The sequence below is a fragment of the Cydia amplana genome, chromosome 21 (genome assembly GCF_948474715.1).
Source record: "Cydia amplana chromosome 21, ilCydAmpl1.1, whole genome shotgun sequence".
Classification (NCBI taxonomy): Eukaryota; Metazoa; Arthropoda; class Insecta; order Lepidoptera; family Tortricidae; genus Cydia; species Cydia amplana.
In genome coordinates this window covers 7,379,439-7,398,000 of record NC_086089.1, presented here as the reverse complement: position 1 = coordinate 7,398,000, position 18,562 = coordinate 7,379,439, and the positions used below count along the sequence as shown (strand labels likewise).

The 18,562-nt window shown below is 38.8% G+C and overlaps 1 protein-coding gene across 3 annotated transcripts in view; it reads right to left on the bottom strand.

Moving 5' to 3' along the window:
* The window catches only part of LOC134657802 (RNA-binding protein fusilli), a 149,077-nt gene that overhangs the window by 51,106 nt on the left and 79,409 nt on the right, over window positions 1–18,562 (bottom strand). For all 3 annotated transcript variants that reach the window (XM_063513364.1, XM_063513366.1, XM_063513367.1), the window contains exon 3: window positions 7,593–7,675. In XM_063513364.1, the coding sequence (XP_063369434.1) occupies window positions 7,593–7,675 (83 nt within the window). The remainder of the gene's footprint in view (window positions 1–7,592; window positions 7,676–18,562) is intronic.

Below are 18,562 nucleotides of genomic sequence, written 5' to 3'. Positions count from 1 at the left end.
AGAAACGTCACTTGTATGGATGGGATATGTCGGTGTCAAACAAGTGACAAAAGTGACTTTTTTTAAAGAAACGTCACTTTTGACATGTAAGGATGGGATATGTCAGTGTCAAACAAGTGACAAAAGTGACTTTTTTATTTAAAGAAACGTCACTTTTGACATGTATGGATGGGCTATGTCAGTGTCAAACAAGTGACAAAAGTGGCGTTTTTGAAGAAACGTCACTCTTGACACTTGTATGGATGGGATATGTCAGTGTCAAACAAGTGAGAAAAGTGACGTTTGTTTTTAAGAAACGTCACTTTTGACACTTGTATGGATGGGATATGTCGGTGTCAAACAAGTGACAAAAGTGACTTTTTTTTAAAGAAACGTCACTTTTGACATGTATGGATGGGATATGTCAGTGTCAAACAAGTGACAAAAGTGACTTTTTTATTTAAAGAAACGTCACTTTTGACATGTATGGATGGGCTATGTCAGTGTCAAACAAGTGACAAAAGTGACGTTTTTGAAGAAACGTCACTCTTGACACTTGTATGGATGGGATATGTCAGGGTCAAACAAGTGAGAAAAGTGACGTTTGTTTTTTAGAAACGTCACTTTTGACACTTGTATGGATGGGATATGTCGGTGTCAAACAAGTGACAAAAGTGACTTTTTTTTAAAGAAACGTCACTTTTGACATGTATGGATGGGAAATGTCAGTGTCACACAAGTGACAAAAGTGACTTTTCTATTTAAAGAAACGTCACTTTTGACATGTATGGATGGGCTATGTCAGTGTCAAACAAGTGGCAAAAGTGACGTTTTTTTTAAGAATCGTCACTTTTGACACTTGTTGACACTGATATATCCGATCCATATCGTTTCTATAACTAACATTTGACGTATCTCAACTGACCTAAGTTTAAAATGTATAAATTGCGAAATTTCTAACGACATGTGTCCCACGTTTAGCTAACCTAAGTTTAAAAAGTCTAGTGTACCGCGAAGACATTCAAAGGTGTATGTGAAGTCCCCAATCCGCACTGGGCTAGCGTGGGAACTACCGTACGAAACTGATAATTTTATTTAATATCACGATTTTTGGTCGTTCATGAACTATCAAAAGTGACGTTTCTTCAAACAAAAACGTCACTTTTGACACTTGTACGGATGGGATATGTCAGTGTCAAATAAGTAACTAAAGTGACGTTTCTTCAAAAACGTTACTTTTGACATGTATGGATGGGCTATGTCAGTGTCAAACAAGTGACAAAAGTGACGTTTTTGAAGAAACGTCACTCTTGACACTTGTATGGATGGGATATGTCAGGGTCAAACAAGTGAAAATGTGACGTTTTTTTAAGAAACGTCACTCTTGACACTTGTATGGATGGGATATGTCAGGGTCAAACAAGTGAGAAAGCTGAAAGTTTTTTAAGAAACGTCACTAATACACTTGTATGGATGGGATTGTCGGTGTCAAACAAGTGACAAAAGTGACGTTTTTTATGAAACGTCACTATTGACACTTGTATGGATGGGATTGTCGGTGTCAAACAAGTGACAAAAGTGACGTTTTTTATGAAACGTCACTATTGACACTTGTATGGATGGGATATGTCAGTGTCAAACAAGTGACTAAAGTGACGTTTTTTTTTAGAAACGTTACTCTTGACACTTGTATGGATGGGCTATGTCAGTGTCAAACAAGTGACAAAAGTGACGTTTTTGTAGGAACGTCACTCTTGGCACTTGTATGGATGGGATATGTCAGTGACAAAAGTGATTTTTTTTAAAGAAACGTCACTTTTGACATATGGATGGGCTATGTCAGTGTCAAACAAGTGACAAGAGTGACGTTTTTTATGAAACGTCACTATTAACATGTATGGATTGGATATGTCAGGGTCAAACAAGTGAAAATGTGACTTTTTTTTAAGAAACGTCACTCTTGACACTTGTATGGATGGGATATGTCAGTGTCAAAAAAGTGACAAAAGTGACTTTTTTTTAAAGAAACGTCACTTTTGACATGTATGGATGGGCTATGTTAGTGTCAAACAAGTGACAAAAGTGACGTTTTTGAAGAAACGTCACTCTTGACACTTGTATGGATGGGATATGTCAGGGTCAAACAAGTGAGAAAGCTGAATTTTTTTTAAGAAACGTCACTAATACACTTGTATGGATGGGATTGTCGGTGTCAAACAAGTGACAAAAGTGACGTTTTTTACAAACGTCACTATTGACACTTGTATGGATGGGATATGTCAGTGTCAAACAAGTGACTAAAGTGACGTTTTTTTTTAGAAACGTTACTCTTGACACTTGTATGGATGGGCTATGTCAGTGTCAAACAAGTGACAAAAGTGACGTTTTTGAAGAAACGTCACTTTTGACATGTATGGATGGGCTATGGCAGTGTCAAACAAGTCACAAAAGTGACGTTTTTTAGAAACGTCACTCTCGACACTTGTATGGATGGGCTATGTCAGTGTCAAACAAGTGACAAAAGTGACGTTTTTGAAGAAACGTCACTTTTGACATGTATGGATGGGCTATGGCAGTGTCAAACAAGTGACAAAAGTGACGTTTTTGAAGGAACGTCACTCTTGACACTTGTATGGATGGGATATGTCAGGGTCAAACAAGTGAGAAAGGTGACTTTTTTTTTTTGATATTGACTTTCAAAGTATTGTCATTAGGCTTTTTGAACGTAGCTATTTTAAGCGTAGCAATTTTAAAAGTATTGGTCTCAAGTTATTTGTTATTTATTTTGATTTCTCGCAAAGCACTTGTTATTATTCCAATATTTTTTTGATAACACGTGTTAAATAAACAGATAATTGTAGAAATATAAAATTTTCGAGTGTAGGATGAATAAACATATTTTTTAAGCATAAAATAAAAAATAAAAAATCATAATAAATAGATCTCACGGTATCCGAGTGGTGCAAATTTCCATATCAATTGAGATTAATATTATTTATTTATTTATTTAAACTTTATTGCACAAAAGAAAACTTATCGTACAAAAGGCGGACTTAATGCCAAAAGCATTCTCTACCAGTCAACCTTAAGGCAAAGCAGAGAGATTGTGGGCGGTGCAACTGCTACTACTACTAACAAAATTTAATATAAACCGCAAAGCTAATTTAAAAAATTTTACACACATAATATACACGATACATATAATATAAATACATATACCTAACAATTTAAATATATACAATAAAATATATAAATTATATAACTAAAACTAGGAATCCTTCATTCTAGCAGCAAAGAAAGCACGTACCGATTTCTTAAAAGCGAACTTGTTTGGGGCATTTTTAATACTAAGGGGGAGTCGGTTCCAAAGGCGCGCTACCTGCACGCAGAACGAATCTGACATGAAGCCAGTACGATGTGGAGGGATGGATAAAGACATATTGCCAGAAGAGCGAAGCTGACGGTCGCGAGAAACGCCGTAGTATTGAAAGAGGGACTTGAGGTATACAGGAGAGAGTGGATCGTTTAGGACAGAGTATAGAGAGCAAAGCATGCGAACACTGCGTCGTTGACGGATGGGAAGCCAGCCAAGCTGGGAGCGGTACGCAGAGACATGATCGTACTTACGCAGGCAAAAAATGAAACGAATGCAGTTATTGAGAAGGCGATCCAACTTATTGAGAAGTTCTTCAGATAGGTCCGGATAACACACATCACCATAATCAATTATAGGTAGAATTAGAGTGTTTATAAGGAGAATTTTAGTCTTAATGGGCAAAAGGTGCTTTAGCTTGTTTAGTGAATGAAGAGAACCCATAACTTTTCGGCTGACCTCAGAAACCTGCGCTCTCCAATCCAACGAACTGTCGAGCATAATGCCTAGGTCCTTAACACTGTGACTAAATAGAATTGGTGAACCGTTAAAGTTTACTGGTGCAATAGTGTCAAAATCCAGTCTGGCGACCTGTCGAGAACTACCAATAACGATAGCTTGGCACTTAGACGGGTTCACAAAAAGGCCATACTGCTCAGACCACTGTTGGATGTGCAATAGGTCCAGATTGAGCCTATCAATCGAACTCGAAATATTAGTCACTTCACACTGGTCGTAAAGCTGCAGATCGTCGGCATACAGGTGGTGGGAACAACGAAGGCCAGGAGTGATAAAATTTATGAAAGTGGAAAAAAGGAGCGGAGACAAAATTCCGCCTTGAGGCACGCCAGTCGCAAGATCACACCAATCAGATAGAGACTTGTCGAGCCTAACCGCTTGTTGGCGACCACCCAGATAAGTCGCGAACCAGTTAAGGGCTGTCGGAGACACATTCAGATGCTTGAGCAGGGCAAGGAGGATATCATGGTCAACGGTATTAAATGCGTTGGAGAAATCTATTAAAACAAGTATCGTGACCATTTGGTTCTCCATGCCCTGTCTGATGTCTTCCGTCACCTTAAGAAGCGCAGTGCAAGTGCTGTGACTAGGACGGAAACCTGACTGTAAGGGGCTCAACAAGTTATGGGAGTGAATAAAACGGGACAGTTGCTTGTGAGCCACCGCTTCAGCTATCTTAGAGAGAAAAGGGAGGATAGAGATTGGTCGGAAATTGCTAAGAGTGGAGGGATTGCTAACTTTGGGCAGTGGAATAACAAAAGCCTTACACCAAAGGGAAGGAAATTCGCCATTGGCCAGTGAGCAGTTGATGATGTCAGCTATTGCAGGAAGCACACAGTCGAGAACTGAAATAATCATAAAACGGCTGACATCATCCCAACCCACGGCTTTAGACTTGATGGCTGTAATTATGGTCTTTATATCAGAGACAGAAACGGGAGAAAATGAGAAAAAATCTTTGATAGGGGAAGAAAGAGACGAAATGTTAGAGAGAGTGGTAGCCTTAATCCGATTGTCAAGAGTTGCAGCAGAAGAGAAGTGTCTGTTGAGATCATTAGGTGAGAAATTATCATTACTGAACCCATTAGCAGGTTTTCCCAGACCAAGTGACTTGATAAACTTCCATACATCGGCCATAGACGAGGAGGACACATTGTCATGAATAAACCGTCGCTTCGCTGTACGCACCACCTGGTTGCAGCGATTACGGGCAATCTTAAAAAGTTTCCAGTTCTCGCCAGTACGAGCACGCTTAAAGAGACCAAAAGCTCGGTTCCTCTTCCTCATAGCCAGACGGACACTCTCGGTGATCCAAGGGGCCGGTGGCCGCTTGACTCGCACGGTGTGAACGGGTGCATGTTTATCAAAAAGTTTCAGAGTAGCAGCGTTAAAAAGAGAAACCTTGGCGTCAGCTGTTGAGGCCGAGAGCACAGGTGACCAGTCAAAAGACGCGGCGTCCTTTAAAAGAGCAACAGAGTCAACCTTAGCAAAACTTCGTATGTTTATTATGACCTAATCATCAAATTTTCGAATTGTGTAGGAATTTTTAAGTTACATTTATATCGATTATTTAAAAAATAACTATAGATTGAGCTTACTGTACACAGCTCACAGGAAACTCTCGGGATTTCTTTGTTATTAATCATGAACTAACTTAAGACATATAATTGATACATTATCCCGACTGTATGACTTAGTCTGTATAGTGTTCTAGATATTGACCCTAGGGTCATTAATTTCATGAAGAGCTCAATTACGGTACTCGAGATAATCGTATCGTGGGCATCTGTAAACCCTAAATATTGATTAGAAAAAGCTTTCGAGACTGTACGAATTAATGCAAGCAAAATTTTTTCTTCCCCCGCCTATTAAAGCCTTGAGGCGGCCAACAGGGGTTTTACTGGGTGGACCTGGGGTCTCATTAGCCCACAACAGGGATTCCCACATAACCATCCCGGCACGTCCCCGCGCCGGGTGGTATGCGTAACGCATTTGAACTGCTATCAGTTAAGGGGTTAGGTTAGATTAGCACTTCCTCCATGTTGCACATACACTATTATACATTAGGTAGACAAAGCAAAGGTAACACGTTCACTGTTCCAGGCTTGCCGTGAAATAAATGCACAAGCTTATTTCGTTGACGCGTACTTGAATGACTAAGTAGTTGAATGCTGAACGTTGAGGCTGAGACTAGCTAGTCCCCGCTCGCATCGCACGGTCTCAGACGCCGCAGGGGCGCGGGCGGGGAGGAACGCAGGTGCACCGGCGCCCCCCTACTTATCTCTTGATTGAACGGATTACCTGATTATTTAATTTAATTATGAATAAAATCGATTTAACAAATAATTCTTAATAGAATGGAATATTAGTTTCGTAATTAATACAATAACTTGATCATAATGGGATTGAATGTTTTATCTTCGTTGTTCTAAATATTATATGTTTAGTTGATTAAAATACCAAGTCTTATGTAAATCAACAAAGACAAAATAATCACATAAACTATTAAAATGTTCATAACTATTAACATATTTATCTGTTTTAATTAATTTGTTAAGGATTGAATCAACCTACGTTACATAATTATGCCAACAAGTTAATGATAGATGCAAAGTATACAATTGTTAGGATTAATAACATACCTACTTTATTAGTTCAATCACAGATACACTTATTGTTTTAAGTAATCAGCTTTCTTTGATTTATATAAGATCGTTATTGTTATAATTAACTTAACGTCAACTAAGAGAAAACTGCTCTTAGTTGGTCTTCGTTTTTTAGAGTGTATAAGGCCTGAGTGGACGCTCGAAGCGGAGCGTTCGGCGGGGCGTGCAGCGTGGCGTCGGGTTCACAAGTGATTTGAGCAGCGTGCACTAAGGCCGCTACTATACGCTTGCATTTGTTTAACATGCACGCCGCACGCCCCGCCCCGCTGCACGCCCAACTCGAGCGTCCACTCAGGCCTTACACTTAAAAAAGTGATAAGCGATGATTATCAGACATCGTAAGTTTCATAGCAATTTTGGTGCAGCTCTCTAGAAATATAATTTTAGCAACCTATAATAAATACATCTAGTGATTATTGATTTAGGGTCGATTGCACCAAACTGTTTGTCATCGTTAAAGAGTTCGCTAAATTTTATTGTATGGAAAGTTTCATAGTAAACCGCCGCGGCGTACCGGGTGACGTTGATCAGTCTGTCAAGGCACACCTCGGACACTGGCGATCAAATGTATGAAACAAACGCGTTCCTACGCACACAGCCTAAGCTTGTGTAGGTGAACGCGTACCATGCTTGTGTGAGTGAGATAAGACATTGTAGGGTAACTGTGAGGTAACCGAGAGCGGGTGGGCGGCACTTTCAAGGGGAGGCAGGGAGCGTCCATACTGTATGCTAGTAATCTTTATTATACTGTGGTCAAGGTGTCAAATGCGGATGGTGCCACTGGCGCTTAAAGTAGTAGTAGTATCTTTCGATGCCTCCCTGAAGGGAGGTATGAGAGGCCGTGGCCGCCTTTCGGCTGCGAGGATTGTAGCGGGTCGCTCCCCGCCGAGGAGTCATTCTTCGTCTTTTTGTGGACGTTCTGGTTGCTGGTGTGGGCTAGCTCTTAGCTACCGATCGTTACCCAACCCCACGACCCCTAGCCCTGGTGATACCGTTTGAGCGGGGCCAGAAGGCTGGTGTGTGCTAAAATTAGTTAAAATAGTAGTTATACACACCTAAGTGGGGGTTGTCCGTCTGTGACTAGCCTGAAGAGGGGGGAGTGCGGGTCCACTTGTAGCGAGCGCGCGAACTCGTCGAACTGGAACATGATGGAAAGAAAGTTGTAAATAATAAACAAAGCTGGGCAAAGACCTTAGGAACAATCGTGCCAAGCGGCATCGCCCGAGTCAAAAGTGCATACTCACTGCACTCACTAGCTTACGAGCTCAATTTCAAAAAAGTCTAAATTTTTAAAGCCTTTATCTCGGTAACTGTTCAATCTACCTCCAGAGACAGTTATAATCTCGTATTGTAGCAAATTCAGTTTTCTTTAAAAACGTCTAAGGAAGGTACTATCAAAAACTAGTCATTTAGGGTTAGAATCGCCCAAAACTAAAAAAAAAAACGAAATTTTTTCGATTTTTGACAAAGTTGCGTACGGCGCTCGAGGTCACAAACTCATTGAGTCAACATCATAAATAAGTCTGCAGAAAATCAGAACTAACGGATTTGACGCAAACGCTAAATGTATAAAATTACTGTATTAATACAACCACCACAACCTTGACGGACCCATCTGCACGTATATCTCTATTGATACGAGTTGAGGAGCCACGATAAACCTCCGATTTGTTAATAACAATTAAAATGTATTGCAATACCTATATAGTTTCTATATTTACAATCCATACAGACGTGCCTAAAAACATTCCTTCCATACAACAAGGCATTCTTACGTAATGTTCAACGCTCAATGACGCCATCCCGTTACCATGGCAAACAAACCACAGTTTAATTATAAGAACCAGTATATTAATAGTACATCGTATTTTCACGAAAACGTACGAATGTGTCTTGCTATTTCAGTCAATCTCGGACCTCGGTACAAAAAGTACTGACCGAAGTAGGTAGCTATAGGTGAACCAGGATCTATTGAGGGTGCGCCATGTTGCGGAATTTCACTGGAACTATTTTTTTCATACTACACTGAATTGTCACCCTATACATGAGAATAACAGCGCCCTCTTGACAATTATCATATATTACTGGTCAGGCTTATACAAATACGAACGTTTCCGAGAAAATACGATGGAAAGCAATTAATGGACTACATCTGTACATATTGAAAATTAAAAATATCATTTTAATTAGGTACATATTAATAGCATTCTGGGATATAAGACAGGGAATCTCACATGTACAATCCACTCGTAGGTACTTGTTTCGTTGGCTATTGTCAGAAAAATCTTGTAACTGTGTGTGTAACTATCTCGTATATGTCGTGAAATAAATAATTGTGACAAAAACTGTAATCGCTCACACCTCTCCTCCCGATTCAAGTTAAGCGTTAGCCGTGTAGTTAATGTACCGTTTCAAATAATTTAGCCGTATAATGTGTGGAGTTATGGGTACAAAAAATAACCAACAAAAAACGTAAACAAATATTGTTTACGTCACCAGGCCCATAAGTAGGCCCTCGCGTAGCGGGGAGAAAATCTCACTTCCTGGCCAAGGCAAGACGTAAAACTTTAGACAAACCACGGGCGGTAATTCGTAAAGCCCCAGATCGCATATTTATATACAGGGTGGCGCATTTAGATCGGTCAGTATGGGAAAATCTGAAACTATAAGACATACGACGATCTCTTCTTAGGAACCATGTCATCGATTTTAGTAACAAGAAAAACTGCATTCATACATTTAATTTTTTTTTATGTAAAATGTATTGAAAAAAATGGTGGCCATTTCGAAAACATACTAAAATAAATTAAAGGATATGAAAACAATGCATTTTATTCATTTCAGACATCATGTTTCATAGTAACATTTACTGCTTAAGACCTACACAATCGATATCTAAATAGAAATAATTTTAGATTTTTTTTTTCAAAACATCCGGGTTCGATTCCCGAGCTGAGTACACATTTTTTTTAAATGTATGAATGCAGTTTTTCTTGTTACTAAAATCGATGACATGGTTCCTAAGAAGAGATCGTCGTATGTCTTATAGTTTCAGATTTTCCCATACTGACCGATCTGAATGCGCCATCCTGTATATCTCAACACGCTGGGCTGCAAACGCTCCCTCTGTAAGAGCTGTCGCTCTGTTTAATGATATATTATGTCTCTGCGGTTACCCGAAGTTGATATTTTTTATCATGCGTCTTACCAAATTGTTAAAGGCATGTATGAATTTTTGAATTTAATGTAATTGATGACTATTAATATTTATTTTCACCTCAGCAGCTCGAACAAGGGTACTTTGATTCTTAGAAACAGTGAGCAAAATGCGATTTTGCTCACTAAGTGAGACAAAATGACATTCAAGTGACCTTTATAGTCAAATGTCATTTCAACATGCGGGGTCTAATAAAAGTTCGAAATACTTGGGTTCTATTATCTATGTCCCTTTCACACTGTTAGCAAAAAGAAACAGACAAAAAAAAGTTAAAACGACATTCAACAGTATATTCACGGTTTATAATAGACCCCCGAAAAACTTCAGACCGCATCGTTCCAAACCACGTACGAGTATGAATTCTTAATAATTAATAAATAAAAATAAAGTTTAAGATTTTATAAAAACTGATAAAATACTATATTTTAGGTATTTTATTGTATAATTAAAATAACGAACTCAAAAAATACACAGATCATCACGCAAAATTAATTATTTTACTTTTAAGAATTTCTACCATAGTTGACAAATAGTACGTATCCGCAATTCGGACCGTATCTTACAAAGATTTTTTTTACAAAAAAGAAGTTGTCGATTGAAGTGTCAGTTAATGTTTGTTATTTCTATATTATTTTAATGGAATTTATTATTACGTTTTGTTTTTGTGTTCCATTGCGGTAATTAAACTTAATTGTTTGTATATCTTAAGAAAACATGATTGCAGGTATTAAGTGATGAAGAAGGATTACATTTTTCAAGTTGTCTAATAGGTATGTTCTCACTGCGCTGAGGTGAAAAATGTTGTGTACTACACGAGATCAAAGTTATTTACATCTCGTGCGCTTTTGAGTCCCTTACTACGCTCAAGATTCTAAATTAGATTCACTCGCTACGCTCGTGAATCTATTATAGAATCTTTCGCTTGCACGGGACTCAAAATAAGCACTCGAAGAAATATCAAACTTTGATCACTTGTTGTACAAATAACTATTGCTTGATTGACATAATTGAATTTGTTCCTGTTTTTGTAACGTTGACATGTAATTTTTATAGTGTAAGGGTCGGTTGCACGAAACTGTTCGCATCGTTAAAGAGTTCGCTAAATTGTTATATATGGAAAGTTTCATAGTAAAATGCCGGGGCGCACCGGCTGACGTTGATCGGTCTGTCAAATGTGGTTGGTGCAACTGGCCCTAAGTGTAACATAGCATGCATAATAACATTACTTATAAGTGCCTTGGTTTATTAGACTGTAAGCTTATTTGTGAATAAAATTGGAATAAATAAACACGCCTCTATTGTCAGGGCGTTAGAGACGTTAGAGTGTGTGTTCAGATATTGTGAACACCTTGGCCGCTCCGATATATCTGATGGCGACTGTACCTAACCTTCAAGCTAAAACGCATTCCTCCTTCTCCTCTCACACATGCCTATTAGAAAGAGACGACAGCATCACAGCTGCTTACGGTATTACGCTAACATTCTTATCTTATGCACGTGTCTAGCCATTGACAGTTGAAAAACGGCAATGGCGGCCAGTGAACTCTTGCGCAAACTCTTACAGCGACCGAATACCGACCTTAATCCAACCCAATAAGGTTTAAGAAAAGTCAGTGATATATGTACGATGGTAGTGATGGTACAGTTACCGGGAACAGGTTCCTTTTCAGCCAAAACGCCTGGAATGTTCGTTTGAGCGAAAAACAAACCTGTGGCTGTAGGAATAAGGCTGAGATTTGATTGGGTGAAGGTTGTTGGCGTTTTTATTCTGGTAATTCTGGTTAAATTATCGAGAATCGGGATGGAGAGTTTCGGCTGTTTAAAGTAGCAACTTTTTTATGTATCTGTTTTTAGTTTATTTTAAGTTTTTTTATTTATTGTTATTTTGAAGTGAATTTCGACAGATTGAAAATTCGTAAGACGGACACGTGACCTGATCGAAAAACTGTTACAATGTCATTGAGTTTTCACTTCTGCCGGCACTCCCGGAGTGCAACCCGTTGTTGTCATGTTTTGTTCTATAAATAAGTTCAGTATCTGTTTGTTTGATAATAATATTAACGCAGGGCAGCTTGTTGCAACCTGTCTCACCTGTCTGCAACCCAACTGCAATTTGTACGGGAACTGCACGCAGACTGCATACCAACTCCAATGGCTGTCCCATACATTCCGGCTGATGTGATGCAGCTGATTGCAAAGAGACAGCCAAATTTGTTTACACTAGATATGGGGCATTATCTATGAAAAGGGACCTTATTGTCGATGGCGCTTTTTGTATTTTTTATTTATATCGGAGCATCGTTAATAATGGCGTAAGCGCCATCGACAATAAGGTCCCTTTTCATAGATAACTTCACATATGGTGCTAACTAGTACTATACTATACTATACCATACTATACTATACGTGCGTATCTTGAAAATTTAAAGGGCCATATGTACTGTAAAACGTTGTAGAATACACGTGCGAAAAGGTAATTCGCAACTCGTGTCGATTTAAAACACTCCCTTCGGTTGTGTTTTCATTTATCGCCACTCGTTGCGAATTTCGTTCCTTTCGCACTTGTATCGTAATGTACTATTTCGCGATTTCGGCATTGGTCCCATGAAAGTTATTCAGTAGGACCTAGATCCATTCACTACGCAGAGTATAACTGGTGAAAAAAAATTACACTTTATATTCCGTCCCTGGGTCTATCCTAGATAGGTACAGTCACCTGCAATAATATGTAAAAATATGTGACTCGCTCTTATGGCTCTACAAATAAGACCTTGTCAGATATTTTTGCAGCCTTCGTTGTGTTACATATTATTGCAGGTGACTGTACTTGTGATTGCTCTGGCTTAGCCAGTAACACTATTATTATTTATTGGTAACAATAATTATTATAATTATGCTTGTTAATACGAACAATAGGATTAACAAGATTCACATTGTAAAAATAGTTATTATCTGTAATACAATAGCTATAAGATGAGGAAGGTAAAATTACAGAAAAAGTATGAAATGATTTGAAGTACAATCTATTGATATTAGACGTGATTGAAGTCATTAGATACATACTATTCTCTCATGATCAAGTAAATACTTTTCATAATTAAGGCACAGCGCATTTTATCATTACCTCATCTTTCAACATATCAATCAACTAGCGACCCGCCCCGGCTTCGCACGGGTAGTTCAACCAATTTACACAAAACCTTTACAAATTATACACCTAAACCTTCTTCAAGAATCTCTAAAGAAGAACTCTATTAGTTAATAGGTGAAAACCGCATGAAAATAAGCACAGTAGTTTTTGAGTTTATCGCGAACATACCGACAGACGCGGCAGGAGACTTTGTTTTATAAGATGTATTGATATATTGATATTGAAGGTCTTCTTGTATTGCTAGAGGTGGTTTTCCATCAGAAAAGGGTCCTTATCCATCATGTGCAATAAGAACCATTGTATCAGAATTTCTTTTGCAATTTCAGATAAAATGGTCCGAAGTTCGCAAATTGCGGGCATCTTTTCTGTCACTCTAATTACGCCTTAATTGGAGTAACAGAGAAAGATGCCCGCAATTCGCGAACTTCGGTGTTCGCGGTAGGCCCCTCAGATCGCGAACGTAACCGCCATTTTTTTCGATTTCGGCTTACAGTTATTCGGGTCGGGCGTATCCCATAATTAAGTAAGGGCTTTCGCGAATGACGTTTAGGGTTCCGTACTCCTTCCTTTTCTACCGAATTTTGAGATTTGAGAAGGTTTGAGACTCGACTCTAGTGATACCATACAAGGCATACAACATTGCCCAGTACAAAGTAGTAGTACGAGCACTGCCCACAATCTCTCTGGTTTGACTAAGCACAGGGCGGACACGCCATACATCAAAAATCATGTGCGTTTATATGTGTGCACGGCACGTCTGTACACGCGTCATTGTGTATGTGTGGGTAAGTCGCTTTACTGAGAGCACGCCAGAAGTCCGCCAGATTCATGTCGCGGGGCGAGGTAATGCGAGTCGGGGCGGGGCGGTGCGTGGCCGTTCTGTATGATAATACTATTACTTATTCTGTGCCTTAAAGTTGACTGGGAGAGAATGCCTCATGGCATTAAGTCCGCCTTTTGTACTGTAAGGTTTTCTTTTGTGCAATAAAGGTTAAAAAATAAATAAATAGAGTCTGTACGGAAAGACAAGAGTCGTAGAATGTATTGGATCCCAATACATTTCACGACTCTTCTCTTTCCGCACAGACTCTATAAGTATGGATTTTCATTTCAACAGTCACTTTCTGCTATTTTGCGTCGCAGTGTCCTATTAAAAACAGAGTTTACGGAACCGTCAAAGACGGCCGTCTCGCGCTTGCCAAGTGAGTTTTTCAACGAAATGAGGTAATAAAGTCAACCAATATAAAGAAGAAAGTTTGTTTTCATCAGCCCGACCTAAAAAGGTGGTCTTTACTTCTGCTTATGCCGTGTAATTGTATTTTTTACGTGTTTACATTTGCTGGATGTCTTCGTTAATTTTTTAATGAGCCTTTTATTTTTTAGGGTTCCGTACCTCAAAACGAAAAAAACGGCAACTTTATAATGATCATTTTATTGTCTGTCCGTCCGTCCGTCTGTCAGGACCCTATATCGCGGAAACGCGTGGAGGTATCGAGTTGAAATTTAAACCATATACTCAGATCTACGGTCGTTTGAAGCTGTGAAAAATTAGACTGGTAATTTAACGTAAAAAAAAGATACGGCCGGCCTTTTATGCCGCATAAAACGTGTATTTCGACACTGTCTCTCTCAAAAGTGCCTGTAAATGTAACTAGAGTTGATTTTGTTTTGTTTTAAAATTGAAAGAAACAAAACAAATTCAACTCTGTTTATTGAAACATGCATGATTTCATCGAACATAGGTAGGACTTTAAGGGCTCATTTAGACGGCGCGCGAACTCGTATACGATTTTAGTTACATTGCGGACCATTGAGGTGACATCAATTCAGCCGACCGATCAAATAACGCAATGTAATGAAACTCGCATGCGAGTTCTCGCACCGTCTAAATGAGCCCTTTAGTAGGAGGTTTTTAGGGTTCCGTAGCCAAATGGCAAAAAACGGAACCCTTATAGATTCGTCATGTCTGTCTGTCTGTCTGTCTGTCCGTCTGTCCGTCTGTCTGTCCGTCCGTATGTCACAACCACTTTTCTCCGAAACTATAAGAACTATACTGTTGAAACTTGGTAACTAGATGTATTCTGTGAACCGCATTAAGATTTTCACACAAAAATAGAAAAAAAACAATAAATTTTTGGGGTTCCCCATACTTCGAACTGAAACTCAAAAATTTTTTTTTCATCAAACCAATACGTGTCGGATATCTATGGATAGGTCTTCAAAAATGATATTGAGGTTTCTAATATCATTTTTTTCTAAACTGAATAGTTTGCGCGAGAGACACTTCCAAAGTGGTAAAATGTGTGTCCCCCCCCTGTAACTTCTAAAATAAGAGAATGATAAAACTAAAAAAAAAAAAGCGGCCAAGTGCGAGTCGGACTCGCCCATGAAGGGTTCCGTATTTATGCGATTTATGACGTATTAAAAAAAAACTACTTACTAAATCTCGTTCAAACCAATTTTCGGTGGAAGTTTACATGGTAATGTACATCATATATTTTTTTTTAGTTTTATCATTCTCTTATTTTAGAAGTTACAGGGGAGGGGACACACATTTTACCATTTTGGAAGTGTCTCTCGCGCAAACTATTCAGTTTAGAAAAAAATGATATTAGAAACCTTAATATCATTTTTGAAGACCTATCCATATACCCCACACGTATGGGTTTGATGAAAAAAAAATTTTGAGTTTCAGTTCGAAGTATGGGGAACCCCAAAAAATTATTGTTTTATTTCTATTTTTGTGTGAAAATCTTAATGCGGTTCACAGAATACATCTACTTACCAAGTTTCAACAGTATAGTTCTTATAGTTTCGGAGAAAAGTGGCTGTGACATACGGACGGACAGACAGACGGACAGACAGACAGACAGACAGACAGACAGACATGACGAATCTATAAGGGTTCCGTTTTTTGCCATTTGGCTACGGAACCCTAATATATGATGTACATTACCATGTAAACTTCCACCGAAAATTGGTTTGAACGAGATCTAGTAAGTAGTTTTTTTTTTATACGTCATAAATCGCCTAAATACGGAACCCTTCATGGGGAGTCCGACTCGCACTTGGCCGCTTTTTATAGGTAGGGGCCAGAGGGCTTTTCCATAATAAATGAGGAAACTCGACATTGTGCCATGATAGGGCTGTACCCTTGCTGGTCACGTTCAAAATCATATGAGTTAGGTTGGGCAACGACTCATCCGAGCGAATATAAATGCCATACTTAACTCGGTTTTGTTAGCATTTGGTAATGTTTGTACGGTTAGTCTACAAGGGCATTTCTCCTGGGTCTCTATTGTTTCCCAAAAAGTTTTAAGCCATAATGTATTGTTTGCCCGCATTTTCGTTAGTAATAATTTATTTGGTTCAGAAACGAGTCACTTTTCAGGATTGCCATAAAACAAACCTAACCTGGTTAGGTTACGTACCTTATCCATAGGATAATACCTAACTTGACCAGATAGCTAACTTATCTATAGGATAACTTTACGAAAATGCTGAAAAGTTAACGGTTTCAGTTTTATGACTAGTAATGAATTAATGATAATATAATATTTAAAACTTTCGCGTTTTGAAGACATATTAACTCACATAATTAGGTACATTAATTACCTTGCATTATCATAGCATAGCAGTAAAATGTTAGTATAAAATAGCTATAGTTTGTCAAAGGACTGTCTCATTTCAAACATGGACAGAGAGAATCATACTATCTTTGTCTTACAACTTGTTTTGTCACAGTGTGTTAAAAGGATGGGTGAGTATAGTTTTTATTTGTTCTTATTTACTGGCAATTTGGTTTGACCAACTATAGTGACATAGCCCAGGGATTTGTGTAGCGAAAATCTAATCAGAGGTATACGAGGGTAATTTGAGAAGTAACTTGTTTCGCCTACGTATAGATGGCGTTGGCGTCAACTCTGTATGTATTGATTTAGTCTAGTAATTAAACATATTTAATATGTGGCGTCATGTCATTTTTGGCAGGAGTTTGACATTTGACAGTAGTTCAAACAAAACTGGTCTGAGTTACGCGGGAAAATGGAGAAAATTGGAATTCGTGGAGTTTTTCAGTTCTTTTTTTAGAAGGCAAAACTGTGAAACAAATCCATAAAAGGATTTTACCTACGTTGGGTAGTACGTGTCCTTCCTAGGGAACGATTTGACTTTGCGTAAATGAGTTTAAGCGAGGCAGGACATGCATTAAAGATGCACCTCGCCCTGGAGTCCCGAAAACAGCACTTTTACCCGAAATCATCGATAAAATCCATGATTTAGTTTTAGCCGACCGAAGATTGAAAATACGCGAATTAGCTGAAGCCACAAACATCTCTTCTGAGCGGGTGCATTTTATTTTACACGACGATTTGCACAAGAAAAAGCTTTGTGTAAGGTAAGTGCCGCGATTACTGACTCCAGAACAAATGCGTATTCGCATGTAAACATCTGATGAAGATTTGCAGGTGTTTAAAAAAAAGCCAACAGATTTTATTCGCCGTTTTGTTACTATGGATGGAACCTGGATCCATCACTACATCCCGGAGACGAAACATCAGTCGAAACAATGGGCTGGTCATGGTGAGCCAACTCCAAAGAAAGCCATATGCATTCCGTCTGCTGGAAAGGTGATGGCGTCTGTGTTTTGAGACGCAAAGGGATACTTTTAATTGCCTACCTGGCCAAGGGAAAAGCTATAACTGGAGCATACTACGCATCACTTTTGGATCAGTTACAGGCGGCAATAGCTGAAAAACGTCCAGGTTTGGCAAAAAATAATGTGATTTTTCACCATGACTACGCTCCGGTGCATTCAAGTCGTGTCGCTGCACAAAAATTGTCGGAGTTACGATTGGAACTTCTTCCACACCCTACTTATTCACCAGATTTGGCTTCGTCGGACTATCACCTCTTCCCGAAACTGAAAACATTTCTCTTAGGGCGAAATTTTAAGTCCGATGAAGAGGTTATATGGGAGGTCAATGCGTATTTCGAGGCCCTTGAAGAAACGCACTTCCGTGAAGGCATAGAGAAGTTGCAGACTCGTTGGGACAAGTGCGTAGAACTTCGGAGGGATTACGTAGAGAAATAAAATAAATACATTTGCAATATTATTATTTTTTGATATGAATCCAAGTTACTTCTCAAACAACCCTCGTACTTTCAGACTAGGGCTGATTTAGACGGAACGCAAACTCGAATGCGATTTTAGTTACATTGCGGAATGTTGGTTACGTCCAATTCAACCGACCAATCAAAACCCGCATTGTAATGAAACTCGCATGCGAGTTCTCGCATCGTCTAAATGGGCCCTTATTGAGGAAAAACGTCTATCTTCCGTCGCAACTTTCGCGCGGCGCGCTACGTTTTTTATTCCTTTCTAATTTCCTGCGTTTACGTGCCCTCTCAACATCGACTATCATTAGCAAAACAAACACCAGTTACTTTTTTCCAAGAACTAACGAAACAGGTATAAAAAGCCATTTTAATTTTGTATAAATCAGCTTAATTACAAATACCGGACAGCGATTTGTCATCGAAACTAGTTTATTTACATTTTATACAAGATCTCTCTTTGACTATCATGAATAGACTTAGTAGATTAATTCGATAACATGCAATACCTATATAACATTATTATTTACTAAACCGGCACT